We start from the raw sequence: 24,522 nt of genomic DNA, 5'->3' as shown, positions 1-24,522 counted from the left end.
GGGAAAGAGATGAAGGAGAAGAAACATCTGTACCCAAACTAGCAAAACTGGAGGAAAGGTCGTCGCCTGTTTCCAAGTGCACTGAACCCACAGCTTCTTCAGTGTGGAACAGGGAAGCAGAACTGCATCAAAAGGAAAATAACATCCTGGACCCAAACCCAAATTTTGCATTAGAAGAGACAGGTATAAAGCTTACAAGGGAAAGTGGCAAACTAGCAAGTGATAAAACAGACACTAAAATTACTTCTAGTGAAAAGCGTGCACCAAAGAAGAGAAAGGAGTTAGATGATTTGTCTGAAGATACAGAAGCCCTAGAAATTGTGTTTGGAAGCAGAGACCTAGATTGGGAAGATCAAGTAGCAGATCGTGACCAGGAAGCTCAAGGCAATATACCAAAAAAAAGATGTTTGGAAGCCAAAGGAAGCCCGATTCAAGAAGTAAATGTAAAGCAGAGAGAGGATAATAAAATATTGGTAAGTTATATTCTTCTCATGTGCCTAATCTTGAAATTTACAGCTGTGTTAGAAGGATGCAGATACCTTCTTTAAGGATGAGGCTGCCTGCATACAGAAAATGGCTTTGTAAAGTTTGTTTGCTTAAACCTCTCAAATACCTGAAACTAAAAATTGACGTGATATATCTATTACACATGAGCATTGCAGTGTTACACCTATCAATGTTTTTTCATTCTTCAGGACATTGTTTCTTTGTCAATCAAAAGCTGCCTGTATTCTGAAAGTTTTCCTGTCTTTTTGCTTGAAGTACAGTAGGTAGAACAGCAGAATATATCCTTGATCCACGAAAAATTTACCATATTGTATGATGTTGTGTTAATGATAATGTTGATATTTATACTAAAATAATAATAAATTATATTATCTTTATGTAATGGATTTTCTGAAGAAACCTTTAGCTGACCTCTTCTGTTGAATACAACAGGAGCATCCAATGTATTTCAAGTCAGAATCTGTAGATGTTATATGAAAGATTATTAAAATTCCTGTATGAGGCAATTCAAATCACTAATGTCCTCTTAAAAAAAAAAAAAAAGAAAAAAAACCCCACCAGAAAATAACCCCACAGCTTATGATTAGTTTTCTTGATTATTTCTTGGTTTTTGTTTTTGAGAATAAGGCAATTTTCTAAGAGAAATTATGAAAACAATGGATTTTGAGCTAACAGTAGCCACTTCATTGAAAAAAACAAACAAACAAAAGCAGCTTTGTAGAGGAAAACAATGTTGAGAGCTCTAGCAAAGTAGACTATTAACAATACAGAGGGGAGTAAGAGGGAAGGAACAAGTTTAATTTTTGTTGATTTTAAAAAAAAAGCTTAAAGCTTACTGTTTAGTTCTTATACAGTGTGGGCAGTGTTTGAATGTTGTCATAATAAAGTTTGAATGCATGATTGAGTAACTGGAATTTGCAAGGTACCTTGCATCAGATGAGAATTAGTCATTGTCTGTGCATCCTTAGCTCAGACCAGCTTAACACTCTTCACTTGATACTTTACTGGAGCTTGTTTCTGGCAAAGTGCAAATTTTAAACTTTGCTATTTTTTTGTGTGTGTTAGTAACAGGCAAGTTTGAAAAGACAAGTAAGTCTTACAGTTTTAGAGACTCTTCGTTTCTTGTTCTTTATACTATCAGAGGGGAGGTACTTTCTATCAGGTCTAACCCTACTGAGGGACTAAAATGGCTGCTTGGAATATCTTTCAAGTTTTGTTACGGCCTGGGAAGTTTTGCTAATCTAAGTTCTTGTTAGGATCATGAAGGAAAGCAAATTCTTATGTAAAACTAAACTATTATTTTATCAGATGAGCACTTAGAAGACTTTCTGTCAGCAAACATCTTTAATAGTTTGATTACTAATGACCTATCTTATTCACGTAAGTTATATTTCCAGTGGAATAGGAAGGAGATTTCATTATAAAGCTCCACAGGCATATTTATGTTACCTATTGTCTTTTAAGTACAGATGCACTTTGTGTATCTGGCAAGACAGAGAGTGTAATTGATTCAAAATCCATGGGGTGCATAAAGCTGTTCTGATTTTTTTAACCACTGAAAATAATTTATGAAAGGCAAATCTGGTTTTAAAGTATGGGAGGAAAGCAACCCGCAGAATACTTTCCTATCCTAGTAATAGAATGTCCGTTCTGCACACATGTACACTTAACATATTAAATTGAAAATGCTACTTTTTATATTTAAAAGCTTTTACAGTATTTTCCAGAACCTGTCAGGACTTTGAGGATTGTGCATATGGACAAAACTTGCTACTGTTATTAAAAAAAAAAAAAAAAAAGTGAGAAAATAATGGGAAAAACCCAACAATTGTTATAATATACATAAAATAATACACATTTAAAAGTACAGTGCAGTTTCTTTTCTGTCTAAATATTTATATTGATTTGAAAATGCTTATTTCCCTGTAGAAAGCAGAAAACAATTTTATGTAATTAAATTTGCAGCTAATTTCAGTGTTACATTTTAAATAATTTTTAATCAAATAGAAAGAAGAGAAACTTGGACCAGTTCTAACTTCAGAAATGGAAAGTGAGATCAAGCCAGAGTCACCAATCTTGGTAAGAAACCAGCTAACTGTAAGTTTGAACAGCAAACTTTGAAATAGGATCCTTAAATACTGTGTTCTTAAAAGCAAAATTTTGATGCATTTTCTTGATGCTTCTCAGAGTAAAGGAGGTTCTGAAGATTGTACTCCTTAATCAGGTGTAAATTTGAATAGTGCAGTCCAACTTACTGACTGTGAAAAGACAGAGGGAACGGCAGTTCATCTCCATGATTTTATAATGGCATTTGGATGCATACTTAAGATACTTAAATACAGAAACCTAACGTAATTGTATTAACCCTTCAATGTGGTTCGTACTTGTACTGATGGTTTTGTTAGGTTGCTGCTTAAAGACCAGACAAGAACGTAATCTTGTCTGCTCCAAGGAGATCACAGCTAGAATGGAAGAGACAGACCATTGAGAAAATAGATGTAGCATACACTGATTATCAGTAAATAGCGTGCTAACTTTGTTATAGGTGAGATGAATGAAGGAGGGAGGGGAGAATTGCTGGGAATGGCTGTGAGGCAGAGGAAAAGGAGACTAGGCTAAATGAAACTGAAATGGAAAGATTCTGAAGAGATAAAGGAGAGTGTGTAGCCAGTCAACAGGGGCAGGATAAAACCTTTTCACATATGTACAGAAAGCAGTCCAAGAAGAGGGCGTGCTGTGCAGATATACCAAAGTGCAGGGTCAGCTGAGATGGAGGGACTTTTAGTTTATACTTTGCTATAAAACAACTGTACTGCATCTGGGCTTGAACTGTCCCTGAAGACAGTTTAATGTTACTTGTGAACTTGTCCTGTATCCAGACTTCCTTTTTAATCCACATACGTCTATCCACAAGCAGAAAAGTGTGCGTGCAAACTTGCTGACATATAATGAGTATTTTCACATACAGAAAATGTTGCTTTATTGATCAGGTCCAGCTTACAGCCCTAAAGTTGGCCTAAACGGTAAATCTGTAGGCTAGAACTGAGCTGAAGATGATCAACTTCGTCTTCTCTTGGAGTTAGCTACAGTTTCCATTAGAGTAAGCATACTTGATTAAATTAATTCAGGTAAGAGACAAGGTGGAGGAGAGGAGAAAAGTAATTCTTAGATATTAGCTAAATTGAAAAAAAAAGAAGTTTTTTTACTTGAAGTTTTATCTTGAAGTAAAATCCTAGTGAAATGAGGTACCTTGGCTTCATTGTTATTACTGCAGTAATACCGCAGTCTTCTATTCTATTACTGCAGATCCTGTCTTTTCAACAGATGTAAATATGAGAGAAATAAATTTACTCTACTGGTAGTATGTAAGGAGGCCGAGAAGTACATCCATGTTCTTGGCTTCTAGTGCTGCTGCTGCTTCCCCTTGCCCTTTTGTAATCCTAACTTTTGCCTCAGCTGTGCTAATGATAATTTCTTTCTCTTAAGTTTATACTGTTAAATATGCTGTATGTCTGTTTATACACTTGAAGCGCTGCTTCCTTTTTCTTCCCACATAAGAACCACAACAAACTTCAAGATGACTCCAACAATCTTCCTAGCAGACTTCTCTTGACCGAGTTTAGATCATTGGTTGTCAGCCATCCAAGACAGAACAGTCAGCTTAGTGGAAATACCAGCTCCGGGGGAAAGAAAAATTTCAAAATGTTCAAAAAGGTTGGTGTGTATTTGAAATGGTCACAAGATGGCACTGTTTAAAAATACTAAAAAATATTGCCTTAAGATTCTAGAAGTATGTTATGAAAGATTTTTTTTTAAGTTGATAGTAACTACAGAAGGAAACAATTTAAATACTATATTATACTGCTAACATATATTTTGCTAATTGGCTAAGGAAGTACCAGGCTGACAAAGGCTTACCTCATGCTAGATTATTTAGATACTTATACTCTCTGTTCCACGCTGTGACTTGGAATAAGTCATTAAGTGACGCTTACCTTAACTTCTGGTTGTACATTCAAAAGCTAGCAATTTGACTTCTCTGAAGACCTACATATAAAGCGTATACTGATTCAGAATCTTGCATTTTAACTAAGAAATCTTGAGTTTCTAAATAGAACCACATCTAATATCTTACAAAAGTAGGACGATTGCTTGCTTGGGTTCTTAATGTTCAACTCATCCCTTTTTTAAAAAAAAAAACCCATAAGATTACTAGAAATGCATTTCAGTAAAATACTATGTAGAAAATGTGAGTCATATAGTGCAACTTTCAACTTTCTGGGAGTATGCTCTCATTTTTGCATAACATTTTAGATTTCTGGTAGTATTTTTTTTTCCACTGCTTTGTGATAGATTCTTATGCATTCTGATAAAATAGAATCTGTCAGTAAAAATCAGTTTATAATGTTTTCATACTCCATTTAATGTACTGTCAGATTTATTTAGCATATATAACTTGTCGGCTATTTTTTTTGGTTTCCTTTGGTGAAAGGAGGGAGTTAATAGCTTTCTGTAAATGCCTTTTTTCACTTCAGTCTCTTTAAAATGTGATCTCTGATAAAAGCTATTCAAAGAAAGACTGACTGACTTCTGTGATATCTGAACAGACTTTCTATATAACAAATAGAATTTGTTAAACCAGACCTTTTACTTACAGTGTTCTTGCCTTGCATTGTAATTCTAAGAATTTATTGTCCAACAGGTAGCTTATCCAGGGGCAGGACAAATTCCATACATTATTGGAGGATCAGATTTGATTGCTCACCATGCTAAAAAGAATTCAGAGCTAGAAGACTGGTTAAGGCAAGAAATGGAGGTAAGGAATTCTTTCTCAAAGATGAGCAAAGAAAAATGTGACTCATGTAAGTGGTCATACCGACCTGTGGTCATTTCTGAAATACTTCAGAATTTTATTTTTTAAATAAAATGTCAGCCAGTTAGCTGTCCACACATGTTCGTAGGAACATACACATTACTGGAATTGAGAGGTCAGTGCTAAGACTAATTTTTTTTTCTGTCTATTTGAATTAATTTTACATGCAACATTCACATAATCGGAAAAACTGTTTTAAACAAAATCAATAACCTAAAAGAGAATTGTCTGTTTTTTTTTAATATGTCAAATAAGCATTGTGGACACTTGTGGCTTCTAAAAATGTGCCAGAGAACTAGGAAGAACTTCTATATAGTAATCTGTGTTCAAATTGTTACACAGTACAATTGATAGTCTACTCTTGAATAAAACAGAAAATACTTGAGTAAAATTCTGCTTCAGTAGATTGAAGAAATACAGTAAGAATAAATTCAATATTTTTTTGTTATAAAAATCTTCACCTTTGTATGTAAAAGTTCTAAATAATATTATATTTTATCATAGCTGTTCTCAAGCACTTTAACTTTCCATTAGTTTCTTTAAAAATACTTGCTGATGAGCTATATTCTGTTTCCACAGCCTGATCAAGATCCTGTTACATCAACGTTTTTTTATTATATCTTTTTTTTTTATTGTCCCTGGGTATAAGTAATGCAAATTAAAATTCCCCTTACACACCAATCATCAGATAAAGGTGTCTCTATTTTTATAATGATGCTTAAAAACCAAAAAAATGTATTTCTGAACAAAATTGATACCTTGCACAAACTAATCCATTCCATTAGTTGGTAGCAGTAGTCAAACTTGGGTAGTGTGATATATTCTGCACTGGAGTACTTGGAGAAAATTTTTTTCTTCAGGAAAAACTGTCTTAGTGCAGGGATATATTGTTCTTCTGTATTGCTCATTAGCTTCACCTTTAACATCAAATATTGAATAAACGTAATTTCTCAGGAACAGAACCGACATGCAAGAGAAGAATCACTTGCTGATGATCTCTTTAGGTAAGAATGTTATGTTTGTACTTAAAAAAATGTGTGTAATTTGCATCACATCTTTTTTTTGGAAAAATTCCAATTTTTTAAAAGACTTCCTTGGCTTTCTTTTGAAAATTCCATGTATGGAATATACCCCAAGTAACTCATCAACTTGACACAAGTGCCCTAGCACTTGTTTGTCCCTGTGCAGAGTCACTTGAGGGAGCTAAAGCAACAGAATACTAATTCTGTGAAAAAGTGGTTGGCAGGGCTTCTTTTTTTTTTTTTAAAAACTTTGAAGTAATAATTACCAGAACTTAAAGCAAAAATTAAAAAAAAACAACTAAGGAAATCTTTCAGTGTGGCCTCTCTTTGTCCCTTATCTTTGAGACCTTAAGCTGCTTTCAAATCCACTCACAATGAAAGACCTCCTACCTTTTTTTACTTGTTAGAATCTCCCTGAATGCCTTACCATCTTTCCTGTTTTCAGGCTGAGAGAAGGCATTTTTACACCGATCCATCTATGCTCCTGACAGTGTAGTACAATCATTAATCCTGTCTTAATCAGTGCTTATGTCACAGGAGTTTGAGAGGTTTCTTTGGTAGGTCCAGGTTCACTTTGGCTGTTTGCCATTATTTTTCCCTCTAAAATACAGTCTGTTTCAGGAGTTTTCCTCAAGAAACTTCACTTCCATTGTCTACCACCTTCCATAATCTCTCTTTTGAAAGAGAGAATCATCCTATTCAGTTGATTTCTTGTCCAGTTACTTTCAACTGTAATCCTAATTTAATGATTTATAACCATGTTCTAATTAGAAAAATTTAAGCCAAATTTGCCATTTTATCCAGTTTTTACATCTGCAACAGAGCCTTTAAATATGTGTGTCAATTATTAAGACATAAAAACATGGTGCGGCTTGATTGCTGGGCTGGAATATTAACTGGTCCCAAATAGTAATTAATTTTAGCCTTTCCAAATACAGCAGTGGAAACTTGGATAATTAAGATGCATTCATGCTTAGAATTCTAATTTTTTTACCTCAACTCGGGATAGTTGTACCTACAGAAGTTTCCACAGTCAAAAATACTAAAACAGGGCAATTGAATGTTCAGCAGTTTGTAACCTACTTCTAATTTTGTCCTTAATCCTGAGTAAAACTACTTGGCATAACACTAACATGAACAGCTGCAATTTCCCATGAAAATTGCATTTGAAGATGCCATTAGAAAAAGTCATGCAGTACTCCAAGGTTTACTTGAGCTAGAGCAAAAAGCTGTACCCTCAACTGCTGCTGCATACATACTGAGAGAGGAGGAGGAGGGGAAGGCATATCATACTACCTGCTAAGACTACAGATAAATGGATTATGTTCAGTAATAGTCCTTTGTATCCTTCACTCCTGGTTCCCTGCAAGGTCTTTTGTTTCTTTGTGCATTTACTCAGTAGTGGAATCTCTTGTAGTCCTTTTTCCATTTCAGGTCACAGACACTGTACGGTTTTCTTTCTCTGATAATGTTGTTTGATTTTTTTCTGTCTGGAAAACATCATCCCAGCTTCACTTAACATGGGAAATGGCTGGAGGTGATGTGCAGGACATAACATAAAAAGATGATTGTGACTGTCAGTGTCAGCATCTCCATAGATAGTCACAGGAAGGGTTGAAGCTGTTGGTGTCCTGATGGCAGGTTTTCATCATGTATCATCCCCCTCTATCTGCTTATCTTTCCCCCTTCTCCCTCCCCTCCCCACCCCGTAAAATAGGATTTGATGTCCAAGACACGTTAGAACTGATGTGTTACAATCTATAGCAACAAATTCAAAGAAATGTTTTGAGATTTGATATAAGGATCTCACTTTGTTTAGCAAAGATTTAATTATTTTCTTAGTTTTTATGTGAAGAAACAAGAAACCAGTGTTTGACTTCTCACCTGCCATGCGTTTGACTAACACTACAAATTGTGCATTTAGGTAGAAAAATATTTATGATGAAGGGTGTTTTTGTCCAAATCACTATCAAAGAAAAACTACTGCATATGAACATGTGTAAGAGCCATTCAGAAAATCTTACTGCATTAACAGCTTGCACTGTTAATTAACAGTTAATAATAGAGCGTTTCTTTCAAAGGGTACACATTTCATTTTTGCCCGAAGTCGGAGTTGTATAGCAACAGCAGCGACTTCTAATACCTTTCTAGTTATGTGGTGATGTAATTTGGCTCACAAGTTGTCACATTTTCCTGTCTAAGCAAAAAAAGTTTTGATGAATGAGAACAAATTAGTGGAAGTAAAACTGCCTCATCGTTCAGTTGTGTCCATAATTTATTCATGCATGACTACAAAACACATCAGAATTTCAAGGAAGTGACACAGGATTTGGGGAGACGAAGCACAAAAGGAGAGAAAGAGAAGGCCAAGGGGATGGCAGTGTTAAGCAGAGGCAAACTATAACCATATTGCAGTAAATCAGGTAACTATTTAGTATATCTAGAAAGTAGATATAAATTACTGAAAAAATCAATCCGAACGTAAGGCAAGGAACTGCTTTATGTGGGAGTAGGAAGCAGCAGGCGGCTTTTGTCTGAATGAGTAAGTGGCCGTAAGTTGCACATCGCTGTGAATATACAGTACCTCTTTCTCCTCCTCTTTTTTTTTTGTGAGGAACTTGATGTTGGGATATTAAAGACTTGGAGAGCCTTGTTCATGCATCAGATTTAAAGATTTGAAGTAGCCAAGATGTCAGTGAAAAGTTTACTAAAGGTTATCTCTCGTCCATGCACAGGTTCTAGCTTATGTGTCCTTCAATCATAGATTGTAGCAACTGTAGTTGAGAGAAGTGCAGCCGGGGAAAGGACTGCACGCTGACCAATCCCTTGTTATGAATATATAATAAAGCTATTTCTATCACATGGTTAACTTTGAATATCATTGTTTTACTTATTTGTGACAAATTTTCTTTTTTGTTACAGATATGATCCTAATGTGAAAAGGAGAAGATAAGTTGTAACCTGAATTTACAGTGATTCTGTAGCAAAATATATTTTCTGTTCCTTAGGTTTGCTCATTAACAGTGTGTAATATATATCTATGTATGACCATTTGAGCTATCTATTATTGTAAGACTTTTTTTTAAGTCTTGCTTTTATTAAAGAAAAAGTTTCTTTCACTGCTTGGTACTTACAGATTGCATGTTTTCAAGACGTTAACATTATTTGCTTCAGAATAATGCTCAGCAAAATACCATAGATACTTAGGATTTCATTTTAGGCTGTTTATTTCTAATGTTTGCTTGTCAGAACTATTTTGGGGAAAAAAGGAAGTTATCAGGCTTTTTTTCTTTTCAGAAAGGCTTTTTTAATTAGATTTTTGTATATTGTCAATTTTGAATTGAGATAGAGGTTTTTGAAGACTTCATAAATAAGTTAGGCCAAACTTTAAATTTGTACTTAAGTAAATGTCGTGGTTTAGCCCCAGCCGGCAACTAAGCACCACGCAGCCGCTCGCTCACTCCCCCTCCTGCAGTGGGACGGGGAAGAGAATTGGGAAAAAAAAAACTCGTGGGTTGAGATAAACACGGTTTAATAGGACAGAAAGAAAGAAGGGAACAACAATGATAATACCAACACAGGAATGTACAAGAACAAGTGATGCCCAATACAGCAATTGCTCACCACCCCGTGATCGACAGCCTGTCCCCGAGCAGCGATTTCCGCCCCCCGGCCAACTCCAGTTTATGTACTGGGCATGACGTCGTATGGTAGGGAATATCCCTTTGGCCAGCCTGGGTCAGCTGTCCCGGCTGTGTCCCCTCCCAGCTCCCCGTGCACCCCCAGCCTGCTCGCTGGCAGGCCAGCACAAGAAGCTGGACTGTCCTTGACTGCTCAGCAACAACCCAAAACATCAGCACATTATCAACAGTTTCTCATCCCAAATCCAAAACACAGTCTCACACTAGCTTCTGTGAAGAAAACCAGCTCTATCCTGGCTGAAACCAGGACAGTAAACAAAAAGTATTTAATATTGATAAGGTCAAGCTTCTTCCTATTTTTTAAGTTGGTGACATCAAATTATTTGTAGCCCAGCCACCAATTTAGTGTGATGGCAGATTTGAAACAAATGTTTATTGTCTCAAATCACAAATAAATCACAAATTCAGTGACTTTTTAAATTTTTATTTGTTGGGGGAGGGGTGGGAGAGGCAAGTGCAGTTTCTTTCTCTGCGTATTTCCTTTCCTTTGCAAATAGGAGTGAGCTGTGTTTGAAAATGTCTGTTTAAGAACAAAAGATGTATACAGAAAGCCCAAAAGCAGTGTGATGAGAACCATCAGATTATGAGAGTACATGTACACTTTCCTGTAGTATTAAATGAGAAATAACTTTGTACATTCCTCAGAAGTGTAAATTCTGATACAAGGATGTCTCATATTCTGTAATTTGTTTTTGTTTGCAGTGAGACTCAAGTTAGAGGGGGAAAAGACCAAATTTGATAGTTCCAAGGAGTCATCGCAGGGGGGGTGGGAAACACCCCAAAAATAAGACTTAAAAATAAAAACTCATTGGGGGAGTGGGGGAGTAGTTTCCCTGGAAAATAAACAAAAATAAAAGCTTGAAAGCTCCAGATCAGAGAGTGGCAGAGATGCCAAATGAACCCCCTTGCTATTGGAAATAATGTCTGTTATGCATGCCTATACTTTTTTCACACACTGTGTAAAAAATTCAAAATAATACCATCATCTATATTGACAGCGAAAGCTATGAAACAGCTATCTGTTCTTGAGTTAGGAGAGCTCATCTTAACGATCTGAGAATTTGGAATTTGAAAGGATGCTCTGGAAGTACAATGAGAAAAGCCTTCCAGATTTTCTGTTCAGCTGTATGAAGCCATCACATACAGATGAAGATGGACAGTAGCTCCATTGCATCTTGTTTCAAGAGGCTAGATGGTAGGATTTCCTTTCTTATATGACGTAGTAATTTGATTGCTGTAATTTAGGTACTCCATAAGAAAGCTACTTGCCCTGTTTTCGAGCCACTCTGTCGTGTGCAAGATTTGAAGAACAGCATCCTGAGATCTGTGTATATATAGAGACAACGGATATGCTGAAGTCAGCATGATTGCATGGTCTCAGAAAATATCTGGTCTTCAAAACCGAGTCTTTCCTATGGTGTCTTTTGGCATCTTCTTGATCACTTGCTCAGGGTTGTCCAGAGTGATACACAAAGTGGAAGACCAGCATCTCTGAGTTCAGCAATAGCCATGAGAGTGTTTTGGTATTGTAACTTGCATCAGGGCACATTGATTCTTGTCCACCAAATACCTTTTAAAAAGACTGTTCTTCAGCAGTTGAAATATTTACTGGCAGAGATGTACCGACTGCTGTGACTCGGGTGAATTTTTCTACAGCCACAAGGAGAATCTCCAGGTTTTCCTGTTGAAGATGCACTGGTCCAACAGGACAGCTCTGTTGAAGATCACCTTTTTTTTGTTGTTGTTACCAAATTCAAGCAAATAGCTTGAATAGCAGAGTTTCAATGGACAAGATCCTTCAGAAAGGTTGTGGTTACAGTTGTAAAAAACACAACTTGTCATTTCACCATAGAAAGTCTCAAAAGATATAATGTACAGGGGCCCTTCTACAATACAGTAGACTGCTCAGACTGCAGTCAGCTAGGGTTCAAGCAACCCGGGTGGTGGCACATCTGAGACCACTCTTATAGTCACATTATATAACTTGGGACTCTTCAATTCTTCAGACAGTTCAATTTGGCAGCTTTGATCATACATTTTTTTAGTTATTTAGTGTCCTAGGACTGATGGAATTGTGTGACTGGGGGGGGTACCCACAGATAAACATTTAGAGATTTCTTTATAGATTTTGTTTGAGGTGTCTTCTCTGTAGCAACAATTCCAACATCATCTTGAGATTTCTTTGCAGTCTTTCACAGGCAGCTGCATGCTTTCAAAAGGGGAGGGCATTGTGGGGATTTCCACAGTGGTGCTGAGAAAAAAGGTTACGATCAGCACTTGGCTACAGATACATCCAGAGTATGTTTCTGTTTTGGATCCAACTTGAGGGTACCTAATAGGTGATAGTTTGGTTTCTAATTCAGTTGCATCTGCTGTCTGGCTGATGAGCAGCCTGTAGATTAGATTAATGAACCTGTGCCTTTTTTTATTTCAATATGAAGTTATGCTTGCATTAAAAGAGATGCTTAGACAGACATCTAAACATCTGCCCCCTTACCCATGGTTTGAATTGTAATTCCAAATTCATGTAACATCCTATTCATAATACTGCAACTTTTCTTCCATTTTAGCATGATTTTGTCATGATTTTCAGCTCCAGACATGGAAACATGGAAACTCCAGGAAACATGCTTATTGACTTACTGCTTTGGGCTTTCTGTTACTGAAGTTTCTGAGGTTGATGATGAAGGACATGATTACATGATCCAAGTCTTGTGAGCCTGAACAGCCAATAAATGACATCAGTATTTGCTTCACCCCGGAACTATGACGTTAACTTGACCTGATGTTTCCTTTATTTTAGAAAATACACTCTTGTGTGCTAACCCCAGTAGACAGCTAAGCCCCATGCAGCTGCTCACTTGCTCTCCCCCAGCTGGATAGAGGAGAGAGAATTGGAAGGGTAAAAGTGGGAAAACTTATGGTTTGAGATGTGATAGCTTTTGCTTTATCTGTAAAACTGTCTGTGAGCACAAGCAGTGGCAATTAACTTTGCGTCCTGCAGTCAGAACTTTTGCTGCATGTTCCATTTTCATTCTGTGGGGCTTGTGCCCTGTGGTTTCAACATCTAGTTCACCAGTCTTCTGAGAGGATTTGTGTGGTGTTGATTTTCTTTACAGGGTTAAAAAGAGTTCACTAACTCATACATGACATCTAAGGTTTCTCTCATTTGCCTCAAACCCCAGTCTGCAAGCACACCCACACCCATCAGACAAAAAGCTGATGAAAATAAATCTAAGCAGAATCTTATCTTCAGATCTTGTTACTTGCATTTTTCTGTGTGACACAAAGTTTGTTTGAGGGTTTGTTAGGATTGCTTTTTTAGAGCATGCATTATCTTTGTTCACGCTGCTCACAGGAAGGAGATGCACACAATACATAAACTAAATAACGCTTTTTATTAGCAAGGCTTTTAAAGTACAGTCTTGCATTCAGCAGTTTCACTGAACACAGTTTAAAGCAGATTGAATTACTTCATGCACCACTGAAATAGAAGATGGGTGCTACATCCCTGCAGGAACAACATGCTTGATTTTCAATTTAACTAACTCACACCAGTTTCACTTGACTTCCTACATCAGTTGGGAAAGCCACTGCCTTTTTTGGCAGGACTACCAAGATATTCTGACTGTTGAAGTTTATCTTCTATTTCTGTCTGTTCACATCTGCCCCTTTTTCTCCTACCCTTACTCTCCAGGAGGGAGAGTGTAGCAGGGTTGGCTTCTCCTGTGTCACTGCACAAGTTCCACTTCATAAGCCTACTTCATTACTTCCATTCCTGGTGCGTCCAAGTCTATTCCACATGTTTACCATCAAGCAGCTCGTAACTGATACACCAGCTGAAGTCTCTGCTATAGACCTATCTCCAACTCATTCCTATTACCAGTTTGTTTTGTACGGGTGTTTTCTCAGTCCTGATTCTTATCCTGCCTTTACTCCCCCCTCCCATGCAACTAGTCCTGCTCTTGCTCTGTTCCATTTCCTGAATCTATCCATGGCCACACTTGGCCACATCTGGTGTTTGATTCATGAATTAGCTGCTTCTGATTGTGTTCTGGTATCCCCTTAGACCTTAAGCCAAACATAGAAAAACCTGAAGTGTCTTCCTTACCGTTACTCCTCACTCTTCCTCTTACAATGTTTTGATAACAGCCATCACCACATTCCAGTGAGATAGTTACAAAGATGCTAGTTAGGGAGATCCGACTTTGTCTATCAATTTTTCCTGTCTATCAACTTTTCCTGCCTTTTCCTTTAGCACTCAGCCCATACCACCCTGCCCCACCTTTGACTATCAGAAACTCTCTCACGCATTGTCCACAGCACGAGATCCACGCAAATGAACACCTTTTCCTTTCTGAACACTACAGCTCTCTGAATACCTCTTCCTCCCCATAGTTTTTTTCCTCCAAGTTCCCCACTTCTCCCAAATAATTGGCTTCTATGTGAAACTGTTTAATATTATTCCTTTAGCTTTTTATCTGTCATCAGTTTTTGCACAGGAAGATAAAACAAGCTTAGCATGCAAGCCTCAGGTAGGTTTATCATCTAATCAAAGCTGAGATTTTGATCACAAATTGCCTGCAGCTCAGGAGAATGTTATTTCAGCCGACAGCAGATGTTCTATACATGTTTACATTGCTCATCTAAAAAAAAAAAGGTATGACACAAGCATACTCCAGCAAAAGCAGAAATACTGAGGCATGACACACAGCAATGACATTTACATAGTATCTCCAGGACCCGATGTATTAGAACTGGAATTCCACAACCTGCATACCAGACCTCACAGAGAAATGCGTGTGATCAGAGTACTGACTTTCCAAATTGTGCCAAAGTAGATGTGAGGTAGGGGGATCAGTTCTTGAACAGCAGTAACTCAGTGTTCACGTAGAAGCTGCCTCTAGAATGCAAACTGATGAAGTATAAACCATTTCCCTCTCCTCGGAGTATCCCCTGGAACTGTATCAAATTTCCCCGATCACCTTGTCTCTAGCTTTAGATTTGTGGACAACTATTTTTTCTTTATATACCTAGTTAAAATGAACCTAAAAATGCCAGAATTCTGTAATATTTTGTGAATACATAACCAACCTTGTTGTTAATTTTCTTTATGCTGGCATGTAAGTCTACAGAAGGTGTCCAGGAACATGAAGATGAATTTTATTTTATTGAAGCATCCACTGTAGGCAATATAGGCTGATGCTTGCACATTGCCAGTGATCTCAGAATAAAGAGTCGGAGGAGGAAACTGCAGATGAGGTTAACTTAGTCTCCAGAACAAGTCATTTCAAAAGGACAGGAGAGCTAAGAATATGAAGTAGATTTTTTTTCCTGGTTTTGAAGACTACTGATGAACACTAGGTTATAAAAGTTGACTTAACATGCCCAATATGTACAAAATTATCATTGTTAGAAAATCAGCGGGCATGCAGACAGGTGTAATGTGAACTCAAGTTCAGGGTTTGTTTAAGCTGAAGTGTTCCACAGTGTCTGCAAAGATAAAACTATCCTTAAAACAGTGCTTAGCTTCACAATAATTACTAAATTATACTGTAACACTTTTTTCCCCCATAATCGTTGCTCCTTACACCAAATTCATCTTCGACCCTCATGCTTCCTTGCATAATTCAAGCTTCAAATATTAGCTAAACTCAAACACCTGAAGTGTATCATATTCCTCAAAATATAGTCCTTCTCAGAAAAAAAAAAGCAAGCTGTTTATAACTCAATATCCTAGCTTCAAAATTGTACCCCTAATGTCACTAAACCCTTCCTTTCTGTCAAAGAATGTTTCCGTTTCTATCGTTTCTGCTAAACAGAATCAGGTATTGTGGTTATTTCAAAGCAAGCATGACATTTCTTTCAGGTTGGCCAAGGGGAAGAGAGGGAAGTAAATGTCCAAAAAAAGCTCTCACATCAGTTGAGGTACTGAGCTCCCATCTTGCTCTCACCTCAAAAAATAATTCAGAATTATGATAGAACATTGTTATTGTAAGGTTCTAAAATATTATCTAAGTTAAAATGTAACAATAAAACATTTTAGCATTTTTTGTTCCATAACTTCTTCAAGATGAAATCATTACTATACAGATGATAAAATTGAATAATCAGCTGCCTTTAAGGCATACATGTGCTACCGTCTTGCCGCTTAGAAATGTGGGAGCTAGCACTATTGCAGCACAGATTCCACTATTGCATGAAAATACCTACTTGCTTTCTCAGAAGTAGAAAATATGGTACCAGAGCAACCAAGTCCCATCTCCTGGCACACCAGCTTATTGATCCAGTCCTACTGCTTCTGGAGCAAATACAATTGCTTCTAGTTCATACATATGTGTTGCACTTTAGTGTAACTTCAGTTAATAGCCAATTAAAAGTATATGGCAACATGTTAGACTAACAGCTCCAGCACAGAGCTCTAAAGTTACAGCACACAGGTCTTGACATAAGAGGATGGGAGACCACCAGCCTATCAATGCTACATGGATGCACTTCAGCATCTATAGGTTTGCAGTTCATGTGGCTCAGATTCTTTGCTGCTTTCCTTCCATCATTCCTCCCTGGTCATTGCTTGTTATCAGTGAGGACTCACTAGAAATCTGCAAATTTTACCCCCCTGCTTTCTCAAGAGCAGTTGGCCTAAAAATGGCCTTTACTTCCTTTCAATGGGATATGCAGGTCAGACCTGCCTCAAAGTTTGGGTCTTAATTTAATTTGCTTCAGCTTTGAATACGTACTCTGGATTTCTGTCTCTAGCCTTCTTTTCACAGTTCTTGAGCTGTGAGAGAAAGAAGCTACAGCCACTTCCCTCTACAAAGTTAGTATTTTTCATTATGCAACCATCACTCTATGACATTAATAATTTAAAAAAGATGCCTACAGTCACCAGGCGAGAAGGAAAATACAGTGTGTTCCAACAATTCCCTAAGTGCTGAGGACCTACAAGTGTGGGATGCACTTTGGTGTCCCTTACATCATGTATAGATGTTGTTTCTGGGACCTATAGTCCTTCCATGCATTCACTGGCAAGCCCAGGTTGCTGGCCCAAGGCGATGCATTTTCCTAAGAGACAGAAGAATCCAATGTCATTGTCACCACTCTCTCTGGATTACTTGCAGACAGGATTTCTGTGTTTACTCATCAGGGTAAAACTTTGCCTTACTCTTTTGGGGAAAACGTTTTAAGCAGAAGTCAGAAGTCAATCATCTACTGGAAACCAAAAGAAAGGCTGTGCTATTTCCTACTGCCCCATCAGATGCCTTCATTAACACGCACCTATTTATAAATAACCACATGACAGGCAGATTGTTAGCAAAATCTACTATGACAAATCTTAGTCTCAGTTCAACAGCTGGATACTACTTAAAATAATCTAAGCAATAATTTAGCTAGGAGACACATTCCACACTAAGAAGGAAACCCAAATGTAAGAGACATTTTTGCACCAGCCTATTAGAAAATACACAGTATGGGTTTACATACCTTTACAAATTCTATAAATTCAAATTAAATTCCTTTAGCTAAAAATTATATTGTTCCTGTCTGTATTTTAGTAATAAAGCTTAAGTAGTAAGCATCCTTTTTTAAATCCACAATGTTTAGAAGCTTATCTTTGTCACTGAAAGAGCTGAAAGCAGCAAAACAGTCTCATTTCTGGAAAGTATTATAACATACAGGAAATTCAAATGATTTTCTTTTTTTTTAAAATCTGAGAAACAAAGTATTTCCACAAAAGACAACTATTCAGTGCCAACATCTAATCCACAATAAATGCAGTAAGTATGTCATAATGCTTTAGGTAAAACTATCCTAAGGCAAAGCCTGAATATTTGCATCTCTTATTCTCTCAAAATACCAAAGAGGAGAGAAACAGAAATGTCTCTCAAAATCAGAAACCCAAAAATAAGAAAGTCCAGCTACAACTTTAAAACTAGCAATTCCTAGAAGAAATAAGATTATTTTTAGTAAAGCTTTGGTTGAAAAAAGTATTTTTTATACTGACAATAAATACCACTGAGAAAAATTCTCTGCCCAACTAAGGCATCTCACATGTGACTTTTTATCTCAAAAATACTGGCAATATTGATAAAAGAAAAAAGCAGTTAAACCTCAAGGTGCTATAATACTGCAATGAAAGACACCTATGTAATAACAAGACAAAAATCTCTGTTACGAATTTGTCACACCACCACACACAGCCTGTAAGGAGCTGCAGCAGCTGAGGCTAGAGATTTGGCTGTTGGAAGTTTTCTCTCCTTTTTGCAAAATAACTGTTTAAGTAATTTGCTTCCTTTGTTTTCTTAGCATTTGAAATGTTTCTCATGACAAATGAAAATGCAGTAACATGCAATGATGTGTTGTATTTGAACATTTATATTGACACAAACCTGAAGGAATCACAGCGCAGATGTATACCCAATATATTAATTGCAATAAAGTGCTATAATCAAGTATTTAGCACTTATAACACTGAGTCTCAGTTAAAATTATGACAGATTTAGGATAGATCTTTATATACACAGTTTGTGCCAAAGAAGGCAAATTACAGACTTCCAATTCAACTATGAAGAAATAAGCCTAGAATGTGGCATAATTAAAACCAGCTCAGATGCAAGTATAAAAAAGTATCATCTTAACTAATATTGACAAGGAATGGTTAAATTCAACCATGAAGGCAATGCAGAAATTAATATAAGTTTTGCCTCATTTGTGTTTATTTTTATACAATTAAGTTGGCTCTAAACTAAAATTTATTAGTAGTAGTAGTAGCATCATTTCATAAATTACTTTGGACTTTCATTGAAAATACTGTCATTTTAATCTTTGCATACTTTACCTTTTCAACTTCTATGTCAAAAGTCTGAGTAACTTTCTCAGATGCATAAAGGCCTGCAGTAGCCACAGGACCCCATAATTCAGTAGGCAGAGAAAACAGGCATTTATTGCATATAGGTATCTACAACTTACTAAACTACACTAAAGTTAGACAGCTGGGAAACCAGCAAGCACTAGCAGTTTCACGAAGTCTAAGCCGAATTTCCTTTTTAAAATATGGTCAAGTTCTAATATGGGTATTTTAATCATGCAAATACAATACCTTAAACTAATATGATGTACTTCAACACAAAAAAAGTCCCAAGCAAATTAAGTAACATCTATTTCATCACACTGGACCTGAATTAAAATGTTTGGTAATAAATCAGTTAAAACCAAGCACTTGGTCTATTGACAGTTGTGGAAGATAACTAGCTGTTGCTTACCTCACTATGGTGAATAAACCACGAGTGTGCTTAGGTAAACTAACTACTCTAAAACCCAGCAAATGACATCTAGGTCTTACTTTATGGAGCAGGCAGATGGAACTTCAATTCAGAGGTAGGTACAAGTTAAGTCTTTGTCCTTCATAACAAGCTTTAAGACTTAGAGGAATTACGGCATGTTTGCTTTGGGTTTGGTTTGTTTATTTTTTAGCTGGCTGTGAGATATAAGCCTATTTCAAGTCTTAAAAACTGCAGGCTAAAATAGTTTTAGTGTTATATGCTGCTCTAGAAAAAAGAGAAATAACCAATATTTGGTCAAATGGGAGATGAGAGTATCTATCACCTACCTTCATCAGTCAAGTGATCCCATTCAGTCTTCCTGAGCTAAGAAGCAAAAAACCTTAAGCTTTCTCATGTACTTAATTTTTCAGTAGTACACTATTCATTACATTGACACTGTAATAAGAGCACTTACATCAGTACTTTATTGTTTATGTTAATGAGTATTCTCAGAATGTACATATCACTGTGGGGAAACATCTCATGTTAGTCTTTCTGCACTCACCCAACTCCAGGCATAGTGTGAAAAAACATCAATGGACTGCGTCAAATCATGCGTTGATGATTAAATGGGAATGCTTATTCTTTCATTCCAATTATCAAATAGGATAATTTATAACTGTTGAGGAATACTTCTTGCTTACAGAAACCCTTCTTATAGTAAAAAACATTTTACTAAGTGCTCATTCCAAGTATTACTGTGTTACTATGGCAAATAAATAAAATCCTTGTTTCAAGCAGAAGGCTCCAAATTTGCTTTGGGACCAAGAATCACTTTGTACTAAGCAAGCTTTCTGCTTGGAGAAGTTATTTTAATTTCACAGTTAAAACACTTTGTCACATTTGACACCAAAATGTAAAAGCCGCTCTGGTAGGCATTGCTTTTCCCAGAGGAAGTCTGCTCTATTAGCTGAGCAAGAGATGACAGGCAGGTCAATATAAGTTAGTCTCATTTTCTGTTCATCTGGAAGTAATTCCAGTTGAGTAGAGATCAGTTGTAATAGCAGATCAATTTTTTGTATTTTGAAAAGGTGAAGTACTGTAGTATCAGCATCCTCTACCAAGCAATACAAGCGCAGGTTACTTGTATGCAACAGAAATGTGACTGCTATCAACTTTTGCTGTCAGTGAGTGTTCTGTTAGACTACGTCTGTAATCCTGCATGTGAAAGTTTCTAATGTCACAGTTATGGTACCCCATCACCACCTCCATCCCCCCTTTCAATCAATTCATGCTTCTTCTTTTGCCTTATTGCCAAGCATCGTGTGATGCCCAGTGCACCTCCTTTTAAAAACCGTACAAAGTTGTCTCCCACCAGAGGGCCTAAAGCAAAGAGGTTAGCTTCTTTAGTGCATTCATAAGTGTATGGATCAACCTCTATAGGATTCCCCTTGCATGTGATGGGCTGATTAGAGTGACGACCTATACTATGTCCTTGGTCCTTTAGAAAGAAAAGATTTGGATGAGAACCTATCAGAACTAAGGCTATAGAAAACTTCAAAATTTTCTTCAGTCCAGAGGCACCCTGAAGAACACATTTCATTTCAGGCTTGAAGGAAAGTACATTGTGTTCAGGGAAACTAGTGTAAGCAGAATGTAGATTAGAGTCCACAGTATGTGACTGAGTACACATCATATGATAGACCTTATGGTATTCAGGGTAAAGCTTTTTAGGTAACTGTTTGAAAATTAGACTTGTATCAGTAACTCTTCTACGAAACACATGGATTACTGGGATGTTGTTGTTGTAGGCACACAGTACAGCATCAGCTGCTGTAAGTCCAGCACCCACAATTAACACAGGGTCTGCCTTCCCACGTAACTTTCCTTTGCTGATAGCAGCTCCAAAGTCAGACATGGAATGGAGCACGAAAGGGAAGTCTTCTCCTTCAACTTGTAGTCGGCCAGGAGAATCAAAGGTTCCTGTGGCAAGAGCCACATTCTCAGCAAAGAGGCAGAAGGGCACATGAGAACCATCTGTTGCTCGCTGATAACCTCTGACTTCCCAGTTTCTCTTAATCAGTGACTTCTGTCCATCTTCCATTTCCAAATGCTGTTTTGAAATACTTTCATTTAGTTGACTTTTATCTTCATCATCCTTTCCTCGGTAAAGCCTGGATACTGATGTTATGTAAACGTTGTCTCTGAAATTCTTTTGGAGGCCCATGACTTTAACATAGTGTTTATAATAACAAGCGATTTCCTCTGGCATTACTCGATCACACTTTATATTTCTGAAACAAAATTGAATGGTTCCAGTGAATATTTAGATCTTATCAGTAATTTCAATAGCATATATGACATACCATATGACAGTTATATTTAAGAGGACTGAATCTGCTCAGTGCAACTGACACTGAGTTCAGTATCTTTAACTGCATTCAATTTGTTTTATTTTCTCTCTTGATTCCTGATATACAAGACAAGCTAACTTTTTTTTAACAGTTGTAAATCTTTACAATGTAAAGTGCTCTGGTGATTAACAAATTAAGCATAACAAAACTGCAATATCACAGTAGGTCTGTATGGAAGTATTTTATAAAGCCAGTTTAGCATCACGACTGTCAACAATACAATACTGGCTAAACTTGCACTCAGAATACACTTAACTTAGGATGTAATAATTGCTTTTTGATACTTAATTACTTAAGTGCCAATTTTGAAACTCAGGTTCAATATATTACTTGAGTCAAGTATTCTTTATTATACTTCGCAAAAGACCTCTCCCTTGGGTACAGGTAAGTTGAGCAAGTATCAAATTAAGTAGCTTCAAATCACAGGAATGAACAAAGCGAGTATGACACAGAACCTTAATGCAACTATGTAAATGTGACCAATAAAAACCATTTTTGCACTGCAATCCTGATATTGCATCTATGCTTTTCTCATGTTTATTGCATTCTCCTTTATAAAAACAGCTGAAAATGTATTTTGAACAGGTGCATAAATTTTACTGCTTCTTTAGAAGTAAGCTGTAGGAAGAAGGCAAAAGAAACAGTAATGAATGTCAGGATTGCCACTGAGTGATGCTTAAAAGCATATTTATAAGAAATCGAACTACTCATTCTCATAGATCAGCAAGATAACAGCTTATGTACCTTTAAACATTCAGGTTACTACTCTGAAAATCCTGATGAGATATTATTGAAGAGGATAATGTGACAGTGTGACATCTGTTGCAAGGAAATTTAGGAAACTATTTTACATGACTACAAGTTTTCATTGTCATATATACCTTTAAATACATTTGTTTAATTGTAGTGTAATGGGTCAGCATTCCTGTTTTTAGTATTGTTGAAAACCATAATATAAACAATTAGCTTCAGATAATAAGCAGCTTACGGGATTTCAGTTAATAAGGAGGCAAGATTACTGCGGTTATCTAAGAAAGCGATTAAAGAACAAAGGTAGTTTCTTCACTGCAAGTGTTGTCCTGAAATGAGTAACAGTCTGCCCTTAAAGACATATGCCCAAGTAATGCTGCTACTTCTTTTGCCATACGTAGTACAAGAACAAATTCCTTCCATTTTGCTAGAAAAAAGACAGGAAAATTTAAATTTTGAAAAGAGCTTATGTAGAGTGTTCCTAGGTTCATCTGCTGACACAGACCTTTATGAACTAATTGTATAACTGAAGTAAAAACAGTGAGCTTTGTACAAGACACTAATCTTTCCTCTCTAAAATTTTTCCAAGAAACTTAGTACTAGAAAATAACATTGGCAAATACTGAATTACGCTATCAATTAAAATTCATAGATAGCAACATTTCAGATGCTGCAGCTTTGCCTGCAAAAGCAAATACTGAAATATACAACTTCCTGCATTACAAGAAAGGTAACATGCACAGCAGCTTAAGTTGCATCCACGTTGAAAGAGGAACTTCCAATACTTCTGTAAATTTTAAATTCCTCCCTCAATTTTCACTCAACTCTGGTCAAAACCTCTTACAGTAACAGCACTTCTTTGTGAAATGCTGCTAAAAAATCACAGCACTGCTAGTACATATGCTTTTGACACACTCAAAGCAATTACTCTGGCCAACCATTGTCCATTTTTCTTTCCATTGGAGAATACACAGCAGAATAATTTCCAGTGCCATCAGGCAATTTCATAAACAAAACAAGAAGCCTTCCTATGAACAATGAAATTTGAATGTTTTCCAGTTCTTACAATAATGTTATCGGTATTCTTACAGCAACCAGTTTCCCAAATACTTTATGCAATATCTTTACCTGCGTTTGCTAGCTGCCCACTCCTTAAAGGTAAGGCCAGGTAATTCCATCCAGTCTCCAAAGCTGATTGTTAGCATAGAGCCTTCCATGGACTATGGAGAAAAAAACCAAGATGCATTACCGGATACATTTCAAATGGATACATTTGTGTAAAACACAGTGAAGTTCTTCTCATTGTATTCATTGAGAGCAATAAAATACCAGAACATAACATAGTACCAGGCTAGTACATGAAGTGCTGATGAACTATTTTCATGTTACAGTTAGATACTATTTTAATGAGCAACTACATGATCTCAAAAAGCAGAAGGTGAAGAGAGAACAAGTGAAAGGGAAACTAAAAGCAAGCTATTCAAAATACAAAACAAGAAGGAAAAAGTGAAACCAACAGCATATGAACACATTAAGATTTAAGATTTTGTATAAAAGCACCTGGAAACAATGCAGACAAGAGGAAAAAAGTCATAGAAAATACTCTTCATCATAATTCATTATCCTTAAACTAATAAAAAACCACCTAAGACAGCCATCATAGTTACAAATCCCAAAATAAAGGACAACTTTTTCCTTCCTTTTGCATCTCTAACATATTTGGGCTTTGGTAATTGACTGGTTGAAACTGCCATTGCCACTACTATCTCAAACAGCCTCTGACAGTAAGAAAATCCCCAAACCACAAAATTATCAAGTTACCCTAGAAGTGATATGAAATTTTTACTCACATGCCAGGCCCCACCAGGTGGTCCTTTACCAAGCACTATATGGGGAATATAATTATGTTGTTCTAGCTTCCAGTGCAAAACTGGCGGGTAGTCATACCCAAAGTCAGCATCAGGATGAAGCAATGTATCAAAAAGCACTGCA

The 24,522-nt window shown here is 36.7% G+C and overlaps 2 protein-coding genes across 2 annotated transcripts in view; one reads left to right on the top strand and one right to left on the bottom strand.

Moving 5' to 3' along the window:
* NBN (nibrin) overlaps positions 1-9,355 on the top strand; it is a 17,981-nt gene extending 8,626 nt beyond the window's left edge. The window contains exons 8-13 of the mRNA XM_010286132.1: positions 8-473; positions 2,515-2,604; positions 4,066-4,221; positions 5,210-5,323; positions 6,335-6,384; positions 9,325-9,355. Of these exons, the coding sequence (XP_010284434.1) occupies positions 8-473; positions 2,515-2,604; positions 4,066-4,221; positions 5,210-5,323; positions 6,335-6,384; positions 9,325-9,355 (907 nt within the window). The remainder of the gene's footprint in view (positions 1-7; positions 474-2,514; positions 2,605-4,065; positions 4,222-5,209; positions 5,324-6,334; positions 6,385-9,324) is intronic.
* Positions 9,356-20,366: 11,011 nt separating this feature from the next.
* Positions 20,367-24,522, bottom strand: part of OSGIN2 (oxidative stress induced growth inhibitor family member 2) — an 11,101-nt gene continuing 6,945 nt past the window's right edge. The window contains 3 exon segments of the mRNA XM_010286131.1: positions 20,367-21,660; positions 23,659-23,750; positions 24,381-24,522. The exon segment at positions 24,381-24,522 is cut by the window's right edge and continues 29 nt beyond it. Coding sequence (XP_010284433.1) covers positions 20,613-21,660; positions 23,659-23,750; positions 24,381-24,522 — 1,282 coding nt within the window. The 3' untranslated portion in view covers positions 20,367-20,612.

Source organism: Phaethon lepturus, unplaced genomic scaffold, assembly GCF_000687285.1.
Source record: "Phaethon lepturus isolate BGI_N335 unplaced genomic scaffold, ASM68728v1 scaffold42944, whole genome shotgun sequence".
Lineage (NCBI taxonomy): Eukaryota > Metazoa > Chordata > Aves > Phaethontiformes > Phaethontidae > Phaethon > Phaethon lepturus.
The sequence above is the reverse complement of the archived record's forward strand: the minus strand, read 5'-3'. Positions and strand labels throughout refer to the sequence as shown.